At 38.7% G+C, this 26,290-nt stretch overlaps 1 protein-coding gene across 3 annotated transcripts in view; it reads left to right on the top strand.

Moving 5' to 3' along the window:
- The window catches only part of F5 (coagulation factor V), a 1,256,984-nt gene that overhangs the window by 383,190 nt on the left and 847,504 nt on the right, over positions 1-26,290 (top strand). For all 3 annotated transcript variants that reach the window (XM_044072364.1, XM_044072363.1, XM_044072362.1), the window contains 2 exons: positions 5,799-5,957; positions 19,402-19,623. In XM_044072364.1, the coding sequence (XP_043928299.1) occupies positions 5,799-5,957; positions 19,402-19,623 (381 nt within the window). The remainder of the gene's footprint in view (positions 1-5,798; positions 5,958-19,401; positions 19,624-26,290) is intronic.

The following is a 26,290-nucleotide window of genomic DNA, read 5'->3' as shown; positions in this document are numbered from 1 at the left end:
TATTTGGTAGTAAGGTTTGACCTTGCAAAACCCTTTTTAATTAGAGGCTAGGTAGAAAAGTTCTACATTAGATATATTTGCACAGGCAAATAGCACAAAATAACAAGCTAACAATAAAAATGTATTATATAATACTGAAGTATATATAATTTAACAGGTCAACGCCATGCTAATTACACAGAATAATATCTGCAGCATGGTAAAATCATACATATCTGTAGAATAATATAGCAATAACCCACAGCTGGGTGTGGGTAATGCTGGATTTACCCACGGTTGGTGTGGTTTGGTCACGAGAGTTTCAAGACCAAACATAGCCAACAGTGGGTAAATCAGCATTACCTACACTCAGCTGTGGATTATTGCTATTATACAATGACATTATTTAGGAAAAAAGTTATTTACTTTTCTTAAGTAATGTCCTTGTATAACAGTGCCATACTGCTTTTCTGTGTTTAACCCTGGCACCCTGGGGCTTTCTTGATGTATAGCTCATGCATACGGGACTTTCGTTCTCACGCTTATGCAGTACATCTGGATGCAATGGAGAAAGGAAGATCTCTCTCTCTCTTTTTTTTTTTGTTTGTTTTTAATTAAAAAAAGAAATCAGGAGACTTTCAATATATGGGAGAAATGGGACAGAGAAAATAAAAGGATAATCAGGTACGTTTCTCTGGTTTTACATATTGTACCTGATTATCCTTTTATTTTTCTGTGTCTTATCTGTTTCGTTCTTTTCAAGTCTCTGTTTTTTGGAATGTTATTAAAAAATATCCCAGAGTTTCCCTAGCATATATTAATAGAAGAAAGTCCGGGCGACTGGACTTTTTTCCATTGGTATATGCTCAATTTACAAAGGGCACACGTGCTCAGTTTTGAATGTTAATGGCCAGTTATTGTATAATTAACATTATTTTACAGTTTATATATAAAAATCACACTGAAATTTTAGTACCCAGAAAGCAAATAAGGCATAGGAGTATTCTGTCGAAACTGTTATTCACTTGAGTCCTGTAAATGGGAGACAAGGTGTGAGGATTTTATGATTTCTACTTGATGTGGCTGTTTAAGGACTTAGTATTAGGTATGCTTGTATTAGGGTAAGATTGGTTTGTTGACAGGTATGATTTCACTAGGATTTTAAAATATAGATGGCTTAAGGCTAGAATAAGATAGGGATACGTAATGGCAGTGTTATAAGTACAGGACTGTTTTATTGGCAGATACATTTCAGTGAGAATTTAAACTGTGGGTAATATATCTCTGATGTTTGTGAAGAGAGAGTTCCACAGTTTAGAAATGATTACAGGGTACAAGCAATCACTGTTTTGATTTTTAGATTTATTTTTTGTTCTCTTTGAGATGAGTACCAATTTAATAACTGGCTGGTGGCACGGCATCTATCTGGCCGTAAAGGATGCTGTGGGCAGTCTTAATGTGAGTGTAAACTAACAGATTATACATATTTGGACAGTTAAAAGACTGAAGTGCAAGAAAGCATTGCGTTCAGTTAATGTGGTTACTTGCAGACTTTGCAGTTTTATTATTAATATTGCTCCAGTTTGACTAGCTGAGGGGACTGTAGATTAGTCAAAATTAATTAGGCATACAGGAGACCAGTTTCTTCATTTCTCTCAGTTTTCCAATATTTCTTCCTATTTCCCTTAATGTGCCTTCTTTTCTTCCATTCTATTACATAAAGTTGCAGTATTAATGTAGGATCAACTGAATACCATTGTCAAAGATCTTTATATCAATGCCGTATTTCCTTAGAATTCTTTATATTAAACCATTACTCATTATTGTTTGTGTTTCATTAGAACCCTATGTGTTAGACCATTGTATGTTTTTACTATCTGTATTGTAGTATTTTCCACAGAAATCCATGTATTGGAGCATAACCGTGAATTTTTATTCTCATAGCTTGATTCTTTCCTCCCCAGGCCTCCACTGAAAAGGGTGTTTTCTCACCCAAATGGACCATCTCAAGCAACAAAAATAAATAAATAAACAAACAATGGATGCTCCAACATACTTAAATATTGGCAACATTAGAAAGTGATCTTAAAAAAAATTAATATCCAACAGAACGCAGCACAATAAGCAGTATTATCCTCAGATTGTAATATGGAGGATTCTTATTGGGTCGCTAGTTGTAACTATATTATGTGTTTGAGAAGTGGATGCCACATATTCACCTCAAGCAAGTCAGAAAAAGTTAATCTTGGCATCTATGTCGAGAACACATAAGGGTAATGATTCTTTGTAGTGCATGGAGCTGTACTTGTTCTATGTACCACCTGTTAAAGAAACAAAAATAAATATAGAAAGTACAGGAGTATGAAGTAAAGCACTTAGTGTTGTCAGACAGGCAGCAGCTTACCCTTCAACTTCTTTGCTTAAGAATTCTGACCAAATCCAAAATAATGGGGGGATATAAAATAAAATCGGACAAATTTTAAATATTGTTATAACTCCATTTCAGTAAACAAGTAAAATCAGCCACAGTTTTTAAATATTGCTGTAATTCACCCCGGTAAACAAGTTTAAAATAAAATAAATTCTGTTAAAAAGTTAATAGAACAACAGTTCTGCATCAGTACAGATTTTCTGAACAATATGAAGTATGAAACTCTGACATTTGACTGAATGCAATCCTCAGTGACTTACCAGAAAAATCCAAAATTTTACTGGGTACAGGACAAAAATATGAGACAAAATCAGGGATAGTTGATTGGTATGGACATCATGTAGAAACCAGCTGTTCCTCTGTTGAAATAATGACCTTAAAGGCTTTCTTCTGTTTCAATTTCTGTTTGCAAATATGGCAGAATGAAGTTCTAACACCCTTTAAAAGCTGTTATACCTTCTCCTTTTGTTTGTTTGGTGGCTGGCAATGTCTACTCTTAGTCCTTACTGAGAGACCCAAGATTTGCAGTGCTTGGGTATCCTTAACAAGCTTTTGTTAAGCACCTGTAAGCACTATGTAGGTTGGTCTCATGCTATGGAAGCATTTAGTATGTTGGCCTTGTTCCTCATTTTATTGTGATGCTTCATTCACTAGATCTGTTTTATAACATGTAATTCATAAGAAACAAGTACCTACAGGCTTGTCTAAATGAGAATGTTAAAAAACTTTCAGAAATAAGGTCACAGTCCCATCCCAGATGAAAAGAAATAAAGTTTTAAGTTAGTTGTAGTAAAAATATAGAAGATAAAGCCAAGCAACCTCTGTGAACTATGATTAAGTGGACATGTGAAGAACTTCAATCCAGACTTGTCAAAACTTAGCAATTTGAGAACTTGAGATCTTTTTTTAATAACAGTAAATGTGACTGACCAAAGTACATAGTTAATCTTCAAAAATCAAATCAAGACAACAGTATGCATCCAAATCACTGCTATCAGTTGCAAAAATTCATTCTCTTCAGCAAAATCACAAGAGATAGACAAGTCATATGCCACACCATTCTTTCCTTCATCATTTGATGCTGCCTTAGCAGAGAATGACATAGAGGTAAACAAGGTCACACATTAACATACTGAACATTTGTAAATGATTTGCTTTTAAAGCTAAAATGTATTTAGATAAACATTAGATGGTTTTGGGAACTGCACACAATATTTTGATATACAGGCTGCAAGGACGCTTCACAGTTTGTTTAAATGTATAGTAAAATATATTGTAAAGTAATTAAAAAATAGTGCTAGCCAACTGGTGGTGTGAACATTGGTTGTATGTGATTTTTACTGTTGCACTAACACCCCAACTCCTTGTGCAAAAATTGGGAAAAAGAGACTGTGAATGGATGGATGGATCAATTGATGAATGGACTGATAGATTGCTCAATGAATGAAAGATCATGGTAATAGTTTATTTTCCTTTCCATCTGTTGGGATTTCAGTGTATTTGAAAAATGGGCTAGCAGAAAAATGTGTTCATTTTATTAACTCAAAATATCATATAATGGCAAGTTTTATACCTCATCTGGAAATGACAAGCTGTAATACTAGTTGCCCTAGTCACACGAAAAATGGGCAGATATAATTACAGCACAGATTTCTAAGCACCTCAGTGCAAATTTGGAATGGACTGTTATTTAATCCTGTCTTATTTATAGAAAGTTATGATTGAGTTGGTGATCATAACCTACTTTTATGTGTTTGAGGCAAGGATACCAGGAAATTAACCTAAAAATCAAAGCTCGAGAAGTGAATTTTGGCATCCATGTCAAGAACGCATGATTTTAAGTAACCATTAGAGATCCCATCATAATTGTCTGTAGTTCATATCTGCCCCATGTCTTACTAGCTACAGAAACATTAAAAAAGCCAGTAATGCATTTGAGAACCCACTGTACATCTTCCTGCATTCCCTGTGTAAGGGAAGGAGCTGGTTCACATTTATGTTTTTAGTGAGTGTAATGGAGACAGCAGACAGAAACAGAGTTTAAATTAACCTGTTTCATGTTCTGCTGCTGTTATTTATACTCAGATATCAGTTGAATAACATCTTGGTTCAGTGCTACTATTATGCCAGACTCAATGCTAACAGCATAGGTGATGCTTAACAATTGTTAAGCACTTTTCTAAGAGTTAAGGTCAGGTCTCATGCTGTAGTACCACTGAACCAGGATGTCATTTAACTGATGTTGGAGGTAATAATGGTGCTACATGCAGCACATGCCTTTACAAATTGTAGACAATGGATTATGTCAATTTTCTAATCAGTCAGCCCAGTGGGTGTGCTGGGTCTTTTTGTAATTCTGTATTTACGCAGCTTTAATAAACTGCTGACATTGCCATAAAACAATTTCTTAACAGCAGACAAAATGAAAACTATGAGAGACACTTCATATTTCTGATGCGTTTGTAGAGGAAAGAAAGAGAATGATAAAGAGCAAATAACATTTAGTGCACATATTCCGATTTTATTCAATGCAATATTATTCTCATGCTTGTACAAAGGCTTTACTTACTGTTTAAAGAAAATAACAATGTCTGCAATAATTCAGTTCAGTTGTTTAAGGATTCAAATGTTTAGAATTTACAAGAGTGTGTTATAAAGATGTACAGCCTGCTGGCCCAAGGCCAGCACATCTGTGATGCTGGTGACAAGGATAGTTTAGCAACATGGAAGATAAAGTGCTGGGGAGGAGTAGCTTTGTATAGCTAATGATCAGCTTTACCTATCTCAGAAGCAGATATGTTTTTTTGCAACACAATGCTGATTTGTAATTGTTTTTGGAGAGTAGCATTAGTGTCCTGAATGCGTGTGAGTTCATAAAAGGGAGTGCAGACATCAATACATCATGGTCTTTGTGTCCATGAGCATGTACTTATGCCATTGAATGCCCACTTTCTGGGTAGACTAGGGCATATAAAACAATCGCTACTATTAAGATGATGGGAGTGTTTGGATACCTCATTTTCATCTACTCCTAAGTATGGTTGAATGCTCTCCTGAGGGAAGGGGGTAAGCCTGTCAGTCTACAGGGACATTGTGGGGAAGACACTAGCCACTTGTAGATGGACATCTTGTCTAATGGTACCAAAATGTGTTACTTATTTGTATTAGAAAGATGCTATAAATGTGCTATAATCAAGATAGCTTAAATTTATGGGAATGCTGACAGCTAGGACATTTAAGCTATTCATGCTTCTCATGTTATAGTAATTATTTCATCATTAAGCAGTGATCTCTCCAGCTGTGTACATTAACTGGCCTGTATGTATGTATTTTAAATAAGTAATTGTACTTTATCTTGAGTTTTACTCCTGTAATGTTCTTTTCTTAGGAAGTCTGGATGAAGATGGAAATCAGAAGCTATATGATCAAGAATATATCTTGATGTTTGGTATATTTGATGAGAACAAAAGCTGGCAAAACTCAAAATCTGTTCAGCAGAAATCTTCCATGTATTCCATTAATGGGTACATAAATGGCACCCTTCCAGGTTTGAATTTAATATCCTGTTTCCTCTGACACAGATTCAAATGTAATTATGATTCTGATATTTTTCCTGAGAAATAAAGTTAACTAATGGTTGCTTAAAATGGGGCTTCTTTGGTGACACAGAGATAAGGAAGCATTTCATTCATCAATAATGTTAGTAAATAAGGTTGGAAAGAATATCCTAGTTATTGTGGGGTTATCTGGAAGAGGATGAATTGCATTTTGGATAGACAGGCTCTTAACTTTAAAGTAAGATGTGGTGCAAGAATGCGCATTTATTTCCCTCACATAGAATCTGGGGGCAACGAAAGCCCAGAGCCACTGATGGAAGGAGGTAAATGTAGAAAGTATCCAAAGAATGTATGTGGGAGCCTTTGTCAGTTTTTGTTTTGTCAATATTACAAAACAGTATAGTTCAGAATGGCTAATACAGAAATATCTAGCAATAAAAGAGATCTTTTCCGTTTGTCGCTTCGCTGATGCCTGAAGACCTTATCAGTGTCACATGACTCAATTCTAGATTACTCTTAAAGAAACACTTACATACTCTGTATGTAACATATCCCTTTAAACAAAGCTAAGAACCCTTTTACCATTTGTTCAATTATACAAGTGTTTACAAGACTTAGGTTATATAAAATTGTCTGTACACGTATATAAAATTGTCTCTACATGAGTTGTGCACATACACTGAAACTTGATTGCATTCAATACCCATGATTGTGAACTGTTCCCATTCTCAATAACTGAAAGGCTTTTTGACAACACATCCAGGCCTAGTATAATAATTACAGTTATTAACTGGTCTGGCACTGACACTGAATTTGACTAATATCATTCACATTAACAGCATCAACAGTCTTAGATTGAGCTAACTAACACAGCTTAGTAGAACTTGTTTTTGAAGTGAATTCAGTAGCTGAAGTCTCTTTTGGTAACCTCACTACAGCTCTTAGCAATCCTTGATTAATATCTGCCATTTCCTTAATTGGAACTATATTTGTCAGTTTCAATAATTGTCAGTGATTCCTTTTGCACATTTGCATGTAATCACCACAATATAGTGTAGGATATCAGCTGACTATCATGAGTAACAACACTTGCTTAAACATCTGCTTTGTGGCCTGGATTCTGCTGTACACTCAGGCTGATACTCACTCCTCTTCTTTGTCATATAGCACTTTCTGCATCCATTGTTTACTCTTTTAACAGCTCTAACACTGGTTGATTGTTTTCTAAAATTTATAATGGAAATGATGAATAAAGTTTTGATCTTATGTTTCTGCCAATTAAAAATTCTAATGGGAAAAGTCATGTGGGTTAGAGAAGTATATTCCTGTAGTCTAACAAGCTTAAGTAACAATTGATTTGGCAGAAATAGTCATACTTTCTCAGAATGTTCTTGACTGTTTGGACCACTCTATATCTACCTAGCTATGTGACTGAGTATACCATGTACTTGAAGTAATGAATAGGAATTTTTAGAAAACTGAGGGCTTCTTGCTCAGGTACACCATTCCTGGAAAATGTGGATTTCATTACTATTGTCAGGAAGTCTGCTTTATTATATCTTAAACTGTATTATATCTCTGGATATTTGGAAAATATTCTGCACTCCACAAAAAATTAAAGTTGTTGCACTGGAATATATCAACACATAACCTCAACAGTGGCAGTGAAGGAATTTCATATGGAATTGTCTTCTGTTTGCACTTTCTGTTTGCAAATATGCTATATTTTCACAGTAATGAATCATTTGCTCAGTTTTTACAGACACATTCTGCCAAAGCTTGTCATTTCTTTTTCTGTACTTTGCCATTCCATGATATGACTCAGTATTTGACTATACCACTGAGTAGGAATAATTACTTTATCTGTACTGAATATCAGTATTTGCACATCACAGTTTACCCATGAAAGAAAATGATGGCTTGAATAATAGATACAACCATTTGTCTTTAACTAGCCTTCTTGTCATGATAACATATCATATTGGTTGCAGTTTTAAGTCACCTCTCATGGCAGCTTTCAACTCTTTTAACTTGTCAGTATCTTCTGAAAGAGTATTGCAAAACAGTACAGTTCAGAATATATATATATCAAAATGTACCATTGCATATATTTACAAACTCCTTGTCTTCATTTTGGTCTGACTTGAGTTGAGTAGTGGTACTCATTATTATGCTTATTTTGTTTACCCAAGAGCCCAGTAAAAGCAGTAAAATAACTTTTTTACCCTTAAACTCCATAAATATAATATTTAAAAATCTGCAGAGCAGAACTACAAAACGTTTTAAATAAATGATGCATCTTAACTACAAATTCTTAAATAAAAAACAATAACTATGTAGAACAATGAGCTTCCCTACACATGCTTAAAGTGAAATTGCTTGAGTATTATTAGCCCATAGAAAAAAAAAAGACAAATGGCATAATGCAAAATGCTTTTTCCCATAGGAAATCGTTACCGGTGAAATTTCTAATTGTGCATTGGTTCAGTTCTTTAGAGACCTTTCTCCCTTTTTCAAGTTGGTGCTACCATGCAGTTGGTATATATAGGTTTTGGGGGGTGGGGTGCAGTGGGGCTTGCCCTCACCCCCCTGCAAAAATCAAATAAAAAGGAGTTTTTCACCCTTTTCGATTATAGGCATTTTTTATTCTTTTTGGAATGTCAACTTTCAGGAAGTCAGCATTTTATAGTAGAACCAGAATAATGATATAAAAATAGCATTGTAATTCAAATGACCCCATATGCTCTTTCAAGTTCCTTGGTACAATATTGGATTGCATGAGCAGACCACACAATTTCTGGCTGCTCGAAAGACCACTCAGTTTATATCTTTCCTGAAGTATATACCCCATGGAGCCCTGTTCCTATCCCAAATGGGTAAAAAGCTCACAACTTCACCCTGTTATAATGTAAAGATAAGGCTCCGATGAGTAGTGCCCCATAACATCAAAGCCCAGCACTTGACTAATAGCTTGCTTGCTGTTCCATTTTTGTTTTTACCAAATAAATAGCTATTTAACAGCATTGTAACTAAGCATGTTTTAAGCTGTACTTTGGATATATGGCTTTAAAAAGATCTTTTAAAAAGGTAACAAGCCCATATTCATTCCATAACTGTAAGCATGAACCCTTGTTTTATCACTGTACTCTCCACACCGAAAGTGCCGCTTACCTTCCAGTGGATTCTGGTTGAATATTGCGAAAAATACAGAATTACAAAACCCATTACTGCTGCAATGAAAACTTAAAACACTCTTAATCCAGCCTCTGTTATTTGTGGAGGTACCATGATTAATCACATCAGATTTCCACACAGTGCTACCTACTTCCCTCCATTACCCCTGTTATAAAATAAAACAGGTGATTCCTTAAACTTGCTTTGACTCAGTTGTAATACCTCAGCTTCTTTAGCTGTCTCAGTTGAACTATCAGTATTGTGCCATCTTTCCCGGAAGCCAATAAATTAGTCCATTATTACCTTACTTACTTCTGTGGCTCCTAAAACTGTTTTGGCACCATTCATTAACCAAATCAAAGGAGGCAAGCTATACAGTTTATATAAATATGTTTAATATTTTTAAGTAGATTATCTTGAATCTTGGTTAATGCATTCTGCATAACCTCACAGCTGGAGGTAATATGTTTTTCTATTTGCTTTATGAGTGATTAAACTCTTGTACTTATAACATGTTAATATGTTTAAAGGCTACATGACATTGTATTTATCTTGTATTAATGATGGTATATATGTGTTGTTCTGCATGCTCACCAGATTGTCTTCTGCTTTCTGCACATGCATTTATATATATATATATATATATATATATATATATATATATATATATATATATAGATTCCCTTCAGAAGATCAAAGTTTCAAAACTTCAAACTTCAAAAGGCTGAAACCAGAAGATCGAAGTTTTGAAATGACAAAAATTCTGACTGGAGATCGCTGTACAGAGTGAAATAGTATGTTTACAATTTTCCTTACTATAATGCGATCATGGAGTTGGTATATTTATTTACCAGGGTGTGTGGGGTGCAAGGGGGCTTGCCACCCCCTGCAAAAAACATAAAAAAAGTTTTTATTTAGATGTTCATCGTGTTACACTGCTGCAGTCATTACACTTGGGTTATCCTGCCATCAGGCGGTCCCGCAGTCGGCCAGAGTTCCAATGTCTTGGTCTGGCGTCGGTTGCTGTCGCTTCTTCCCTGACGTCAGTGTGCCAGGGGTATATAAGATACATCCAACGCCATTTTCTTCAGTCTTTCTTGCCTTGCGGTGCCCAAAGCAGAAGCAGTTTGCAAGTGCCGGTCGGCCAACTCCTGAGATTTTCGAAGTCAAATTTCAGGTCCAAAGTCTTCAATAAAGCTAAGTACCCCGTTGGGGAAACTTTTTTCTTGCCTCAGACCGATGTCAGAAAAAGTTAATAATTGTATTTCTTGTGGGAAGCAAATACCTCATAAGGACTTCCACTCTTACTGTATTCCATGCCTAGGCCCTGATCATGATGTCACTAGTTGTCGGTTTTGTGCTAGATTTAACAAATGCACTATAAAAAGACGTTTTGATTTTGCTTTGCATTACTTTGGACGAAGGTTCAATTATACTATGCCGTTGGATCAACCGACGACCGCAATTCTGAAAAAACGCAAAGACAAGGATAAAGACAGGCATCCGAGGTCCAAAACCGATGACGAAACCTCTTCTAGGCCAGTCGCTGGTTCGCCGGTTCTCAGTGAGGCACTTTCGCAGCCCCTGACATGTGCTACCTCAGAGTCACAGGCTGCGTCCGATTCCCACGTGGAGACAACTAGGCCTCTGGAAACTCAAAGTATTGGGCCTACGGAAACTAATCCTTCAGATGGGTCCGGAGCCGCTGAGCAGGCATAGGCTTCTGAGGGTGTTTTCAGACCTTCACAACTTACTATTAAAGCAACAGGCAAAACAAAAGTACCATTACAGACAAAGAAGCAAGTACAGCATTCTCCTGGACAGTCCTCCATGCTAAGAAACAGATGCTTAAAATGGCCGAAGACCTCATTACTCTAATCAGGGGTTCCCATCCCCCTCCTGAGAAAAGGCCTAGGCAGGATACAGACTATGATTCCTCTGATCAGGTTTCCATTTCCTCTGATTCCTCTTCGGACCAGGGATACTCTCTACCCCCCTATGAGGACTCTGATGCTGAAGAATCTATCCCTTCAGCCTCTCCTTCTGAGGATTATTCTTTTGGGGAAACTTTACATACCATGAGGGAGCATTTCCATTGGGAAAGTCAGGATTATTCAGAATCCAAGAAAAGGCTCAGCGATTTCCTTTTATTGCCTCAGCACAGGTCCCTGGCTATTCCACCTGTGCTAGATATTGTGGATGATGTGTTCTCTGAATCCAGCTTATCTCCTGATTCTTTGCCCCCTGCACCAGCCAAGCCAGATAGGTATTGTAGAGTCCCTGACTCTCACAAGTTTCTTTATAAAAACTCTTCTGCTGATCCAGAAACTATTTCCCAGGGTCCAAAAAGGGTTAAGTCTTCCATTGCAAAAAATCCAGTACCCTCTGACAGAGATTCCAGAGCTTTGGATAGATGGGGGAAGAAAGTTTACACTTCTGCAACTTTAGCAGTAAGGGCTTTAAATTGCCTGTTTCACATGCTTAAGTACCAACAATATTTAATTGCTCAGTTAAAACAGAAAATGCTTGCAAGCGCAGAAGCTCCTGACTGTAAAGAAATGCAGGATTTATTGCAAGCAGTCGAACAGGTGGGAAAACATACTCTGCAATGTGGTTTTGATTCTTTAGAGGCCTTTTGTAGAGCCGCAGTTACAGGTTCTGTAATTCGAAGACATGCTTGGTTAAAAGAACAGAGTTTACCTGATCATGTTAAGGCAAAATTATTGGATGCTCCTTTACAGCATGATACCTCGTTTGGTGTTAAGGCAGAAGAGGTGTTAAAGAAAATGGAGGATAAAGCTAAATCTATGCAAACAGTCAAGGATTTCTTGCAGGTACAGCCACCTCGATTTAGCAGAAATTGGCCAACAAAGAATTGGTCCTTTCCAGTGTCAGACCGGCCACAGAGAGGAAGATACAGATGCCCAAGAGGCAAATCACAGCCCCAAGGCTCTAACAGACAACGACAGTGGGGCACCTCAACCCCAAAAGGAGGCGAGGACAAGTCTCAACCTTTCAGGAAACACTCCCAATGATTTCCCCCTTCGTACGCCAAGCACTTCCCTTTTGGCAGCCCCCTTAGGGGGAAAACTAGCACTTTTTTCTCAAAACTGGCAAACAATCACCCAAGGCAAATGGGTTCTGAATATTGTGTCTCAAGGTTACAGGTTCCACTTTCATACTTTACCAAGGCCAAAAGGAATGCCAGACCTGCCACAAAATCAATGGGCAGTGGCACAAAAACAAATTTCAGCCCTCATGGACATGAGAGCTATTCAAAAAGTACCACAACAGGAACAAGGACAAGGATTTTACTCAAGACTCTTCCTGGTCTCCAGAAAGGACAAGGCCTGGAGGCCCATATCAGACCTTACAATTCTAAATACTTACCTGGATATTCCGAAATTCAGAATGTTGACATTACAGCAGTATCTACCCATGCTGGGCAAGAAGGCTTGGCTTGTTACTCTGGACCTCAAAGAGGCATACCTGCATGTCCCTATCAGACAAAATTGCAGAAGATACCTCAGATGCAAAGCTGGTACAATGCACTACCAATTCTCTGCACTGCCCTTTGGCTTATCTACTGTGCCCAGGTCTTCACAAAGTGCCTGGCACCAGTAATTGCATTTTGCAGACAAAAAGGAATTCAAATATATCCATACCTGGACGACTGCCTCATTCAAGCAGAGACAAAGGACATTCTTCTACAGCATCTGGCATTTGTAAAAAGGTTGCTAATTTCTCTAGGGTTCACAGTAAACGAAAAGAAGTCAAAACTAGTGCCCTCACAACAGATTATATTCCTGGGTGCCAGTTTAAATACAATGGCCCAGATGGCTTATCTCACGCCAGACAAACAAGATCAACTAACTCAATATTTTCATTTACTGGCAAAAAAGTCCCATCTCCCTGCAAGAAAAATTCTGCAGGCCCTGGGATTCATGGCATCCTGCATACTATTAATACCATATGCCAGACTGCATATGAGGAAATTACAATGGTACCTAAAAAGTGTTTGGACTCAACACTCTCACAGTTTAGAAGCAATAATACCAATGATTCCCTGAATACAACAGGAGTTTCGATGGTGGGCACAGGCATGTCACCTAAACATGGGTCAGCCTTTTACCCTACCCACAGCCAGGCAGACTCTAACAACAGATGCTTCGGATTACGCCTGGGGAGCACACATGGCAGGAAAATGCATTCAGAGCAAGTGGACCACAGACCAGATGCATCTTCACATCAATCAAAAAGAGATGTTGGCTGTTCAAAACGCCCTAACAGCTGTCAAGGACCTTCTGCATCCAGGGCAATTATTATTAAAGACAGACAACACCACAGTAATGTGGTACATAAACAAGCAAGGGGGCACTCATTCTTATCCCCTATGCAAGCAAGCCATGACCTTGTGGAACACAGCTCTAACATATCAAGTTCATCAGCAAGCACAATTCCTGCCAGGAAAGAAAAATACTCTGGCAGACGATCTAAGCAGAAATATCATGGACCCTCACGAATGGAAATTGAATCCATAAATCTTCAGCATGGTAACGCAAAAATGGGGATGCCCAGACATAGATCTTTTTGCCTCCCCACTGAATTGCCAACTGCAAAAATTCTGCACAAGGACTTATCACACACAAGCATGGAAAGTGGATGCTCTCTCATTCAGCTGGAAAAACCTAAAAGTTTATGCTTTCCTACCACTGCCTCTCCTTTCAAAGGTACTCCTAAAAGCCAGACAAGAAAAAACACAGATGATCCTGATTGCTCCAGACTGGCCACGCCAGCACTGGTACCCAATCTTAAAGAACTTAGCTCAAGTCCCACCATGGATTTTGCCTCAAATTCCACACCTTCTGACTCATCAAAACAATCAGATCCTGCATGGCCAGCCCAAAACCCTAAACCTGGCTTGCATGGCAGATTCATTAGTCAAACAGGCAACACCTCTCTCTAAAGCTGTTATGGATGTCATTTTGGAGGCCAGGAGGCCTAGCACCAGGAAAGCTTACTCAGAAAAATGGAAGAGATTCTGCGCCTGGAACCAGGCTCAAAGCCTTGACCCTCTTGTCCCACACATTCCTCAGATTTTACAATACTTAGCTGAGATGCTGGACAAAGGCCTATCTTTCTCATCAATTAAGATCCACGCCTCTGCCATTTCAGCACATTACAACACGGAACCACCTTTATTCTCTCATCCCTTGCTAAAGCAGTACCTCAGAGGGGCTAAAAACATAAGACTGCCCCAGAGAGCACCAACACCAACTTGGGACCTCAATTTCATTTTGGAAAAACTGACCCTGCCACCTTTTGAGCCAGCCAATACAGCCGATCTAAAATTTTTATCATGGAAAACAGCTCTGCTCCTGGCAGTAACTTCAGCATGAAGAGTCTCCGAGCTACAGGCAGTAATGGCAGTGGCACCTTTTATAATTTTTCATCAGGACAGGATTTCTTTAAGGACAAACCCTACCTTTATGCCAAAGGTGGTATCTAGTGTGGCTCTTAACCAAACCATCCATTTGCCAACTTTTTATCCAAACCCCCAGAATAAAGGGGAGAAACTTCTGCACTCTTTGGACATACACAGGCAACTACGCTTCTACTTGGACAAAAGAAAAGCTTTCAGGAAAACTGAGCAACTGTTTGTAGCATATGGTGCAGGATCACAGGGCAAGGCTATCTCAAAGCAGACTATATCCAAATGGATAGGACACTGTATTCATTACTGCTACACACAGCATGGAAAATCAGTCCCTAATAACATTAGGCCACATTCCACCAGGGCAACAGCCACTTCAACAGCCTTTCTCAGAGGAGTACCTACTAAGGAAATTTTGGAGGCTGCAACTTGGAGTTCAGTGCACACCTTTACCAAGCATTACCACTTGCCTCTTTACTCTAAATCCAGAGCAGGATTTGCCACTGCAGTTCTGCAGGGCCTCATAGCCAATCCTAACTCTTTATAGACCAGCCTCACAACCTTAGCTTTGGGATTCTACCCAAGTGTAATGACTGCAGCAGTGTAACACGATGAACATAGTACAGTTTTGTACCTACCATAAATGTAGATGTTAGAGTGTTCACACTGCTGCAGTCCAAGTTACCCTCCCTCCATCCCCTCTGAACTAGCTGGACTTATCTATACCTTTCTATCCTATACAACCTTTGTGGTGTATTTTCTTGTAACTGAAGGTATTGTTTTTATTTTATATGTATATTTTTTATTAGCAATATGTATTGCCTACCTACGTGGGGGCACCTGACATCTGGGGCAAGAAAAACTGAAGAAAATGGCGTCGGATGCATCGCCAGGGAAGAAGCGACAGCAACCGACGCTGGACCAAGACTTTGGAACCCTGGCCGACTGCGGGACTGGCTGACAGCTGGATAACCCAAGTGTAATGACTGCAGCAGTGTGAACACTCGAACATCTACATTTATGGTAGGTACAAAACTGTACTTTTTTTAAGTTTCAGAACTTCAGTCTCTGGCCTCTGCCTTTTGAAGTTCGAAGTATTGAAACTTCCAGCTTTAGAAGTAGATTTATATATATATATATATATATATATATATATATATATATATATGTATAATAGATATGTATGTATTTTCTGTAGTTCATCTTATAATTCCACAGGCTGACTCTCAGGTGATTCAGTCTTTAAATGATTTGACACCACCATTGTTTGTCTTGTTATGTCAGAAGTGATTATAAAGAAAATGTTCATTACGCATGGGACTTGGTTGTGTAATTGGGAATGGAAAGAACATAGCCTTCCATAAGAGAAGTGAATTTAGGATTAGATGCGAGTACCATTTCAGAACTGGGTTTTGAGGACAGGCAGAAATTTGAGATTGAAAGCATCTCACTTTTGATTACACAAGTTGGTCTTTCTGCATAGAAACTAATTTAGCATTCTGATTTAACATTCTTCATTTAAATGCAAATGTGAAGTAGACTTTAGGTTTTATTTGCAATATGTAGGCTTATACTAAGAAATCATGGCTGTAAAAGTGGTAACCTGTGACTTGGTTCAATATGCCTGGGACCCAAATTTGCAAAATGACCTACAACTTGTAAAATGTCTACAGTGTAAGAGCTATGCCCGGCATAGAAGTGTATGTTGAAAATATCAAAATAGGTTGCAAAGGTTCTATCAGTACAAAGCACAAAATGTTATAACACAGTCACCTTGTGTAAGCAGAAAAATTCCAGTTGTTCATGCTAATTTATATCCACTTGTCAGCCCTGTCTTTCCTGACATCATCATTCTCATTACCATCAACAGCTCTTTTTTTTCCAATTCTCTACTTTGGGCCAGGGTGTTGTGCTAATAGTTGCCATCTCTGTCTATTCAGTACTAATCTCCTACCTTCTTCAACACTCATGCCTGACTGTCACAAGTCTTCTGTTAAACAATCCATCCACCTCTTTGCTGGACACTGTTGTTTCCTCTTGCCTTCTTCCTATCTGTTCCAAATAATCTTCATCAGATTGTGTTCTGCTTTCCTGCACATGTGCTTGAACCACTTTGATCTGTTCTCTTTGACCTTTTATGCAATTTGAGCTACTTTGGCTTCTTCTCTTATATCCTTATTTCTTCGTCTGTCCCACAGTGTGCATCCTACCACTCATCTCAGGCACTTCATCTCCATCAACTCTAGCTTCCTCAACTGTTCTGCATTTACTGCCCAGGTTCCTGTACTATACAGCAGTACCAGTTGTACCACTGTTTTGTCTTTGCTAACATTGACCTTTTAAGTGATTCTTCCTTCACCATGGCTGCTGTGAAAAGACATGCTGCTTGACATTAATACATTGATGGGCACCGTTTTGGACATATGATTTAAACCATTAAGAAAATGTCAAAAGTATTGCCACTCCATCACTGCTTTAGAATAGAGTTATGTAATATTCTTTGCTACATAGATTAATTCTGGCAACAAACACCTGCTTTTACCAGTCTCGGGAACATAGAAATGTTAAGTAAGTCAAGAATTGTACATAATGAACAACAATTTGTAGAATGAAAGCAGGAATGCTTTAAGTACCTAGCTCCTTCTGCAGTTTGCTACTCCAATCCTAGGATTTCCTCTTCAAAAGGAACCTTGACGATTGGATGGGAGATAGGAAATTCACCCCGGGGATCACGTCAGTCGCCCTGCTAGACAGGGGTCCAGGGAAGTAAATATTGTGGGAAGAAATATCCAGGGAATTGTTATGGCTAGGCTTGTATAGGCCCTAGGGCCGATAGCCTAGTACCGACCTATGAACCTATAATTTTGAAATATGTTTACTTTACAGTTTATATAAATATGTTTAATATTTTTAAAAGTGTAATAGAGATTTCATATTCATTAGATGTAATTCTTGATCTCCTGATTGTATCTCTTGACAAATTACAGAGAAAGTAAATGTGTATGCCATTTATAAAGACAGAAGGGGTATTTTTTATTAGCTGAAAAGAACAAGGTGTTATTACTTATCTTCATGTATCTCTTTGTGATTAGTGTACTTTGTTGTATTTTGGTCATGTCTTATCCTACTGATAAAGGATGCACTTAGCTACATAATTCTTTCTTCATGCTGTTTCAGATTTATTAGCATGTCCAAGGTTTTCAGATAAGCATTGATAGTTATTTTATTTATTTATTGGCATTTGTTTACCAGGAAAGTTCACTGGGCCAAGATGAGCCCATTTTCAGTGGTGGCCCAGGGAGAAAAGCTCCAGTTAGTGACAAAGCAAGTACAAAAAGATTTGAGAAATTATAATAAAAGTTCCAAAGAGTTCAAAAAATGATTTAGCTCCAGATTGACAGAGCAAGTACAATAAAAATAATATAAAATTAACATAAAAGTTCAAAATGTTCAACAAGATGTACATAAAATTTTCATTAAAGAATTTACAGAATTTACATATAATGAAATAAACCTGCTACAAACTTCTTCACATTAGGGAATATGCATATTCATAGTACATAGGTACAGTAATAACAGGACATAATGCAATGCAAAACAATTATATCAAGATTTGTTTGATGTATGCAAGAAGAGAAGCGTAGTATGGTAAGGCCTTAAGAAGGATAACCGAGCTGAGTATCTAAATGTAAGTACAACTTGGTTAAAAGGTAAGCAGCAGTTACTTTATGGAGTAATAGGGGAAGGAAGGAAAAGGAAGAGAGAGAGAGAGGTAGATGAAGAAGGAGTGGACAGGAAGGCAGATAAAAAAGGAAGGGAAAGGAAGAAGAAAGGTGGGAGGGAGGAATAAGGTGTAATGGAATTAAGAGGAGGCAAAAGGAGGTGTAGAGAAAAATAAAGGTTTGTCAGTAGAAGAGGAAAGATTTATTAGCAAAAGCTAAGGTTAGAGTAAAGTTTTGGGGTTAAAATTGGAAGATTAAGTAATATCTGAGTGAGTAGTGGAACAGTTACATGTCCACATGGAGAGAAGATGGTTGTGTAGTGCATCTTTAAAGATGGAAGGACATTGCTGTAACCAGATAGATTAAGGTAGATTAATCCATAGTTAAGCAATGTTCCATGAGTATAATAGTTGACCTGCAGGTAGCTTGGGTATATGAATTTGTACAAGCTATTGGTATTCAGAATGAAGATGCCTGATATGATTATAGACGGTGAATAAAGAGCTGAGTGCAGGGCAGTCTTGAGGTTTATATATCAATTTGTGAGTAGTTGTGAGCTGAAGGAGGAGTAGATGGTGGGGATATTCCAACCACTGAAGTTGTTTCAGGGCAGTACAGTGGTGAGTAAAGTGGCAGCTATTGGTGGCAATTTAGCAATCTTATAGCATGTTTCTAATTTTGTTTTCAGTGAAGACTGTAGATTGGTTAGTAAAGGAGCGCCATAAGTTAGAGAGGTTAAAAGATAAGATAGGGCTAATGTTTGTTTGGCAGGGAGGGAGGAACTTATTATGTCTATAGAGAAGTCCAAGTTTTTTGTAGGTCTTGCTAATATTGTTTTTTATATGAAGATCGAATTTAAGGTGTCATCAGTTCTAACATCTAACAATTTAGTAGAGGTCATTAACTCAATTTTGGCGGAGTTAAGGGAGAGTTTTTCGAAGGTGGCTTCTGAAATGTTTTAATACACTAATCCCATTAAGACAGGTGCAGGCTCATTTAATCAGTGCTACCATTTTAGGGATCTTTACATTCGAAATTTGAATTATGTATCACATGGTAAGACCTGTATAACTGGCATCACTTTGTCTTTATTTTTTGTTACAGAATTGGTGACTTGCCTGTACAGTAATATCAGCTGGCATTTCCTAGGAGTTGGATCTGACCCTGAATTGTTCTCTATTCATTTTAATGGTCAAGTACTTGAACAAAATGGCCACAGGATCTCCACAGTTAGCCTTATTACATCATCATCTGCCACTGCTAACATGGCTGTGAAACATAAAGGGAAGTGGTTGTTGTCTTCCTTTGTCCCAAGCCATATTGAAGGTAAATCTTATAAAATAAATAGCTTATGTTTTGCATACATTTGAAGTTAGTAAACAACGGGATAAACAATATAAATATTTAACTGTGCAGAAGCACAAGGCATATAGGACTCGTAATTGCTTTCAGGCTCAAATTAATGTACTACTCTGTAAACTTCTGTATTGACTTACATGTTTTTTTTTCTAAGGAATGTATCGATAAGAGAGAGACATTTGGAAAATAAATTTGTAGTACTTTTAAAATACATTTTTTAAGGAGTTTTCTGAAGGAATAAGCCACATAGCCAATGGGGATATATGGACATTAAATGCTGTAGAGCAAGAGTTTCAACTTCAGTGCAATCACAGACTACATTAGCCACTTATTCAAGCGTATAGTTGTCATAATACAATTTCTAAAGTTAAACTTCTCCAATTTATTTGCAACCAGTAGATCCTCTGGTGAGTAGAAAAATAGGTAGATGAGTATAACTAGTTTACTAACTCATTAATATGTATGTGGTGTGGAATGTCACACCTCTAGCATCCTGCACACATCTTACATCCCAGAGGATTTTCTAAAAAATAAAGTGTAAGATAAACACATGTAAGGGTTGTGTGAACAATAAAAGTGCACAAATAACAATGCTATCAGTAAGAAGTATTCTTTACAGTGGTAATAATGCAGTCATAGTCTTTTCCATCAATACTGAAACATATTTTAATGCACACAAACCCCAAATTCTCGGCCAGATTCAGTAAAGCCTAGACAGTCTGTTTACACAGTGTACAGGTCATGCCACTGTGCTCACACAGTAGTGCACTATTTTGGATTCAGTAAGTGGTTCTACATGGTGTGTAGAGCTGCACAAACTAGGTAAACACTCTGGCTGCCAATTACAGCATAAGCAGCTGAATTGTATGCTAATCAACCAATTCAAGATGGAGGCGCTATTCAACAAATTGTAAAGCAACCATGTAGACTCAGTGCTGGTTTTCCCTGTGAATTCCAAAACCTATTGGAATATAGCCACAGAATGGAGTCTACACAGAAAGAATGCTAGGGGCTGCTGTTGCTTTAATTCATGTGTATATGCAATAGGCTGAAGTCTACGCCGCTACTGCTGCTAGCAGATAATGGCCATGAAGGAGAACAGTTTTCAGACTCCTCTTAACATTTCACAGTCTGCATGAGGTAGAAATTGTTGAGCACTACAGGGTGGATACAGACACACTACAGGAATTCTGCAACCTATGTCATCCTCAGCTCAGAGCCAGGGCAAACTGAGGGGAACCCATACTAGTTAAGACAAAGGTATGTATAGGACTTAGAATTTTAGCTACAGGAACCTTTCAGAGACCAACAGGGGACATGGTGGGGGTGTCACAGGCATCAGCATCTAGGATCCTCCATCAATTCCTGAATGCTATTCTACAACATGCCAGTAACTGCATATATTTTACTGCACATACATATAGTAACAATATTGCCAGGCAATGCTCACAACCTTTACCTACTCATGTAATGGCTGTGTACTCCTAGCATCAGACAGAGTCAGCCCTGAACTAAAATGCTTTCTCTAAGGCCAAGAACACTGCTTCAATTGGCCCAAACAATATCCCAGGATGCCTTCTAAATAACATGAAACATGACTTATCAGGGCCTTTGGAATTGTTATTTAACTATAGTCTCCAAACAGGCTTTGTGCCTCATGAATGGAGAACAGCAACAGTCATCACTCTGCACAAAGGTGGGCCATCTACAGATCCTAGAAACTACAGACCCATAAGTCTCACTAGTCTTATATGTAAAGTCATGGAAAGAATTATCATGGAAATGATCAATAGTGATATAGTAAACCTGTAGACACTGGACCCAACCCAGTTTGGTTTCGTCTAGGGTAGATCATGTCTACTCATCCAGGTAGACATCTTTGAGAAGGTCACCAAAGCAATGCATGAAAGCAAAATGGTTAACACTGCCTACCTTGACCTGGCCAAGGCGTTTGACACAATACCCCACTCAAGCATTGTTGACAAACTCAGGAGGATAGGTACAAACTCATATGTCTTCTGGTGGATAGCCAACTTGTTGACAGACAGGACCCAGTAAGTTAGAATTGGGGAGTCCACCTCTGTAAAGAGACCAGTTACAAGTGAAGTCCCTGAGGAATCAGTCCTTGGACCGCTCCTTTTTGGTATTTACTTCTCTGAAGTTAAAGCCAATGTCAGTGGTTTCTGGCTGACTAAATTTGCAGATGATTGCAATTTAGGAGCTGTCATTGAATCCCAAACTGACACAAATGTTCTCCAGGAGGGGCTGACAGACAAACAACTGGTGTCAGAGCCATGGACTAAAACTAAATGCATAATAGTATCCTTCGGGAAGTCATCCACCCCTGGTAAATATCATATTGACCACACACCCCTTAGACCTGACCTAGTAGTCAGGGACATAGGGACATACATATATAGTAATCTAGCCTTTGACCATCACATATTTACAGTAGTGAAGAAATCATTCTGTGTTGCACAACTTATAAACAAAGGTATGGCATCTAAGTCCAAGGAAGTCCTTGTTCCACTGTATTCAGCATTCATCAGACCTATCAAGTACAGTGCCCCCTTTGGTATGTACCAAACCAGGCATATCCAACAATTGGAACAGCCATAGAGGTTCCTCACTAAAAGAATGGAGGGCTTAAGCAAAATGTCCTATGCAGACCACCTCAAGACTCTATCGCTGTATTCTGTCTCCTACAAGCTTTTGAGGGGAGATCTGTGCCTGATATACAGGGCATTGTCAGACCACACTCTGATGGACTTCTTGCATATCTATAAAACAAACAGCACCAGAATTGCCCATTCTAAAGACTTAAACCTTGCCTGTGATATAAATAGGACTTGCTGGAGAGACTTGTATGCATCCCAGAGATTACCTCATCTCTGGAATAGGCTCCCCATCCATGTGAAGAAGAGTTACCCCCTAACCCAGTTCAAGTACAACTTGCCATTTGGATAGGGAATAGGAAATTCATCCTGGTTTGGCACGTATGTCTCTTCTGGACACAGGCAACCTGTAAATGGTTCATCTCCCAGGTCTAGCTTGTAAATGTTTCATCTCCCAAGCCCCTGCTTACTCTTATCAAGGGTATCAGAACTTGTCAGAGATTTGGGATGCATGGCTAGGCTTAAAGCAGCCCTTGTGGTCAGTAGCCTGGTAAACACCTATGAACCTATGAACCTAGAAAACTATTGCAACTGCTAGACTTACAAGGTGAGTATTGAACCTGGAGTGTATTGTTTAATAATATGAATGAATGGCATACCCTTGCATGTTGTTACTTGGTAATGGAAGCAAGTAAAAGGTGGGCGATTTGTACAGAAATGACTTGTGACAGCAGAGACTTATGTGACTTATAATTGTCCATTATCAAGTAGTAGGCCTCTAGCATCAAAGATTCACATAGTCATACCTCTCAAAATACTGATGGTCACCAAATGTCCTCCGTTTAGCGTCATACTTTTGTACTGAAAATCATTAAAGAGAGAAGTTAGAAAGTAATGAGACACATTTCAATTTCAGACTTCACAACCCTCACAAGATCATCAACACTACTAATGAAAAAAATGTATGATCAACTTTCTAAGACCAAAATATGCCAAAGGTATGATTAGCAAATCTACATCACAAATGCAGATATACTAAGCCAGCTATGCACCCTGAGCATCAGACACAATTGTTATGTATCCCTGAATCCAGAAGATGGATAACAAGAATATAGCACAGTTATCATCACTTGCACATGGTGGTGCATGTGGGGGGTGGCAGGAAGCCTAGGCTGATGCATAAGGTCAGTAAGTATGTGTGAGTAAGAAAGATAAGCGGGCAGACATTCGTATAAAGTAACAAATGGTCAGTGAGACAAAATGAGCTTTAAGCTTCATGGATGAGCCATGTAACTATTGTGTGTGTGTTTGTATGGGTCCTCCAGTTTAAATTGGTGTGTGAGTGTTTGCATGAACACAGCCAAGCTCTGTGCAAGCTCTATGTCTTGGTATGGTAGTGGTGGCAGTTCATCATTGTCATACTTGACTACAAGAACTGGCTCTGCCAGGAGTTGCACTGACATATCTACACCCATGGTCAGATGCACTGCTGCTACCTGAGCTTGACTAATGTCTGTTGATGAACTCCCCTCATGAGGATGCCCAGAACCACAACCCCATGGCCTGCCACATTTAGGTGTGGACACTTCAACCACTGATGGAGCAGTGGAAGTAGTACCACTATGAGAGTGTGATCAGGCATGGCCACATTGACTAATGACAGATGATGAGGCTGACCTATGGCCACGAGGATGCCACCTCCCTCCCAGCAGACATTCCATCACAGACACTGCCCGTTCCAATGTGTCATTCATCCAATCCATTGAATTGGCAGCACAGTTTAGGCAGTCACTCAATTCAGCCTTTGCCACATCTACAGTCCTAAGCATTTCTTTGGAGGACCTATGGGAACATGCCTGCACCTCCATGATGGCCCTAAACATATGTCAAGTAGCACAAGAAGACACATCTGGATCAGGTGGAGTATGGACAAGAGGCCTCCTCCAAGCACCCCTGGCATCTCGTCCACACTTTGGCTATGGCCAGAGTCAATACACGCCAAAGCTGCAGTAACCACACTTCCCTGATGGAGTGTCTTACCTTCCACCTGTCCAATATCTGAGGGCTCACTGGAATGGGTTGGCATAGGCCTACTGGCCATGTCTGATGGAATTAGAGGGGATGACTGAATGTCAACCTCAGTATCAGATTCAATCTCTGCACCCCTTGACTGTGCCTCTCTTTGGCCACCATCATCATCAGAGTCTGCTGATACCCTGACATCAGGTGGTAAGAGTGCTACACTTCCACTGTCAGGATCACCTGTGAAAATATGCAGCAAAGAGAAGATATTAATAGCTACACTACTATAGTCAAATGTATGCTAACAAGGTAACAGTGGTGCCACTACTACAGCTGGTACAGCAATGCACACAACAGCCCTGACACCCACATCACACATTTGGATAAAAGCATATATTTCTTTAAACTGCTCATCACCGCTGACAAAGAAGATGTTTGGCTTTCAAGATTCAGTTGATGCTATGCTTCCCATGGATGATGGTCCCAGAAGAAGTTAAACAAAAGTTAAGGACAACATGATCACAATTAACAGTAACACAGGGGGTTAAAACTTTTTTGCCCTTTATATGTCCATTAACAATACTTTCAACAAGAACCTGGATGACAAGTCCAGCTTAGGTCCATGCGTAATTAATCATATTGTGTTGTTAAATGTAGCAATCTACAGTCCCCTATAAATTAATTTATTGTTAAACAGAACTAATGTAGTGATATCAGTATTTTACTATACAAGAGCATTTAACAATTGAGATACATAACTCTACCTGGAAGCTCCTCCTGGGGCATACTTGTTGTCCCTGAAACCGCAGCATCAATGTCAAGGACATGCTGTTCTGCACTTTCCTGGGAGCTGTCTCGATCCCTGAAAGTGGACAGGAAATTATATTTGCTGTTAGTGATGGCTGTGTAGGAGCCACTGCAGCTGCTCTCCTCCATGCAGATGAGATAATAATAGTAGCTCTATGGTGCATCAGATCATATGTCTTCAAGTGGCCGCCGACTGCATTCACATCAGCAACTACCTGTTGCCAAATTTCTGTTCTGCCAGACATATCTCTAAGGCCTCTGTGAAGCAAAAAGGCAACATGCCAAAAGCTTCTACAATGACCTGATTCTCAGGGTCACTGAAGGGTTGAGGTGGGGTTAAGGGGATTGAGATGCTTGGGTGCCATTCTCCTAGATGATCTAAAACACAGCAGAAGGATAATACACATAAGTATCATATAACTAAAAAAGTCGTGTTTCCAGATAAAACAGAAAAGGGAGCATTTCTCTATTACCCACTGGAGAAACATAAAACAGTCAATATACTGAAACAAAAAACAGGAACTATGTGGTTGCAACACATTGCATTCACACACAAAGCAAGGATAGATGCAAAACAAAGGAGAGTAACAATAGCAACATATCCTTTCTTGTACCATAACAGAAATGCAACTTTGCTCCCCCACCCCCAAAAGAACAAGCAAATGATAAGTTTTGCAAATAAACCATCAGTGAAATGCTAAAAGTGCTATCAGATGAACTGTCCCTGAAACATGTCTACAGATTTAACACAGAATATTCCATTTTAAGGTATTGCAAATCATGTATACCTGTGTAATAATGCACTCTGAAAAACATGCTCATGCCTCTACACCTAAGTAATGCATACATATAAAAGTAGCATTTGCTAATGCAGATATTATATACATATATATTAGATGTTTCTTAATGACATTTCAGCATATGCAGTACATAACTGAAAAATGCAAGCATACCTTCTCAGGGTCAGTAGTCTTCTGTGCAGATATATCCCAAAGCAATAACCTCTTCTGTGTTCTCCACATAAACAAGTCTCCTCACCTTCAGGTGCCATAGTTACACGGTTGCCTTTTTATGGTGTAGATTCAGGGTTGCAAGCATGGTGAAGATGCAAATCAGGTGTGAACTCATTAGAATTGCTTACTCCCAAATACTTGTCTCCGTGTAGCCGATGTAAACATAGTACGGACACT

Source organism: Protopterus annectens, chromosome 5.part0 (assembly GCF_019279795.1).
Source record: "Protopterus annectens isolate FY-2018-M chromosome 5.part0, PAN1.0, whole genome shotgun sequence".
NCBI lineage: Eukaryota > Metazoa > Chordata > Ceratodontiformes > Protopteridae > Protopterus > Protopterus annectens.
Note: the sequence above shows the minus strand (reverse complement) of the source record. Positions and strands in the feature narration are given on the sequence as shown.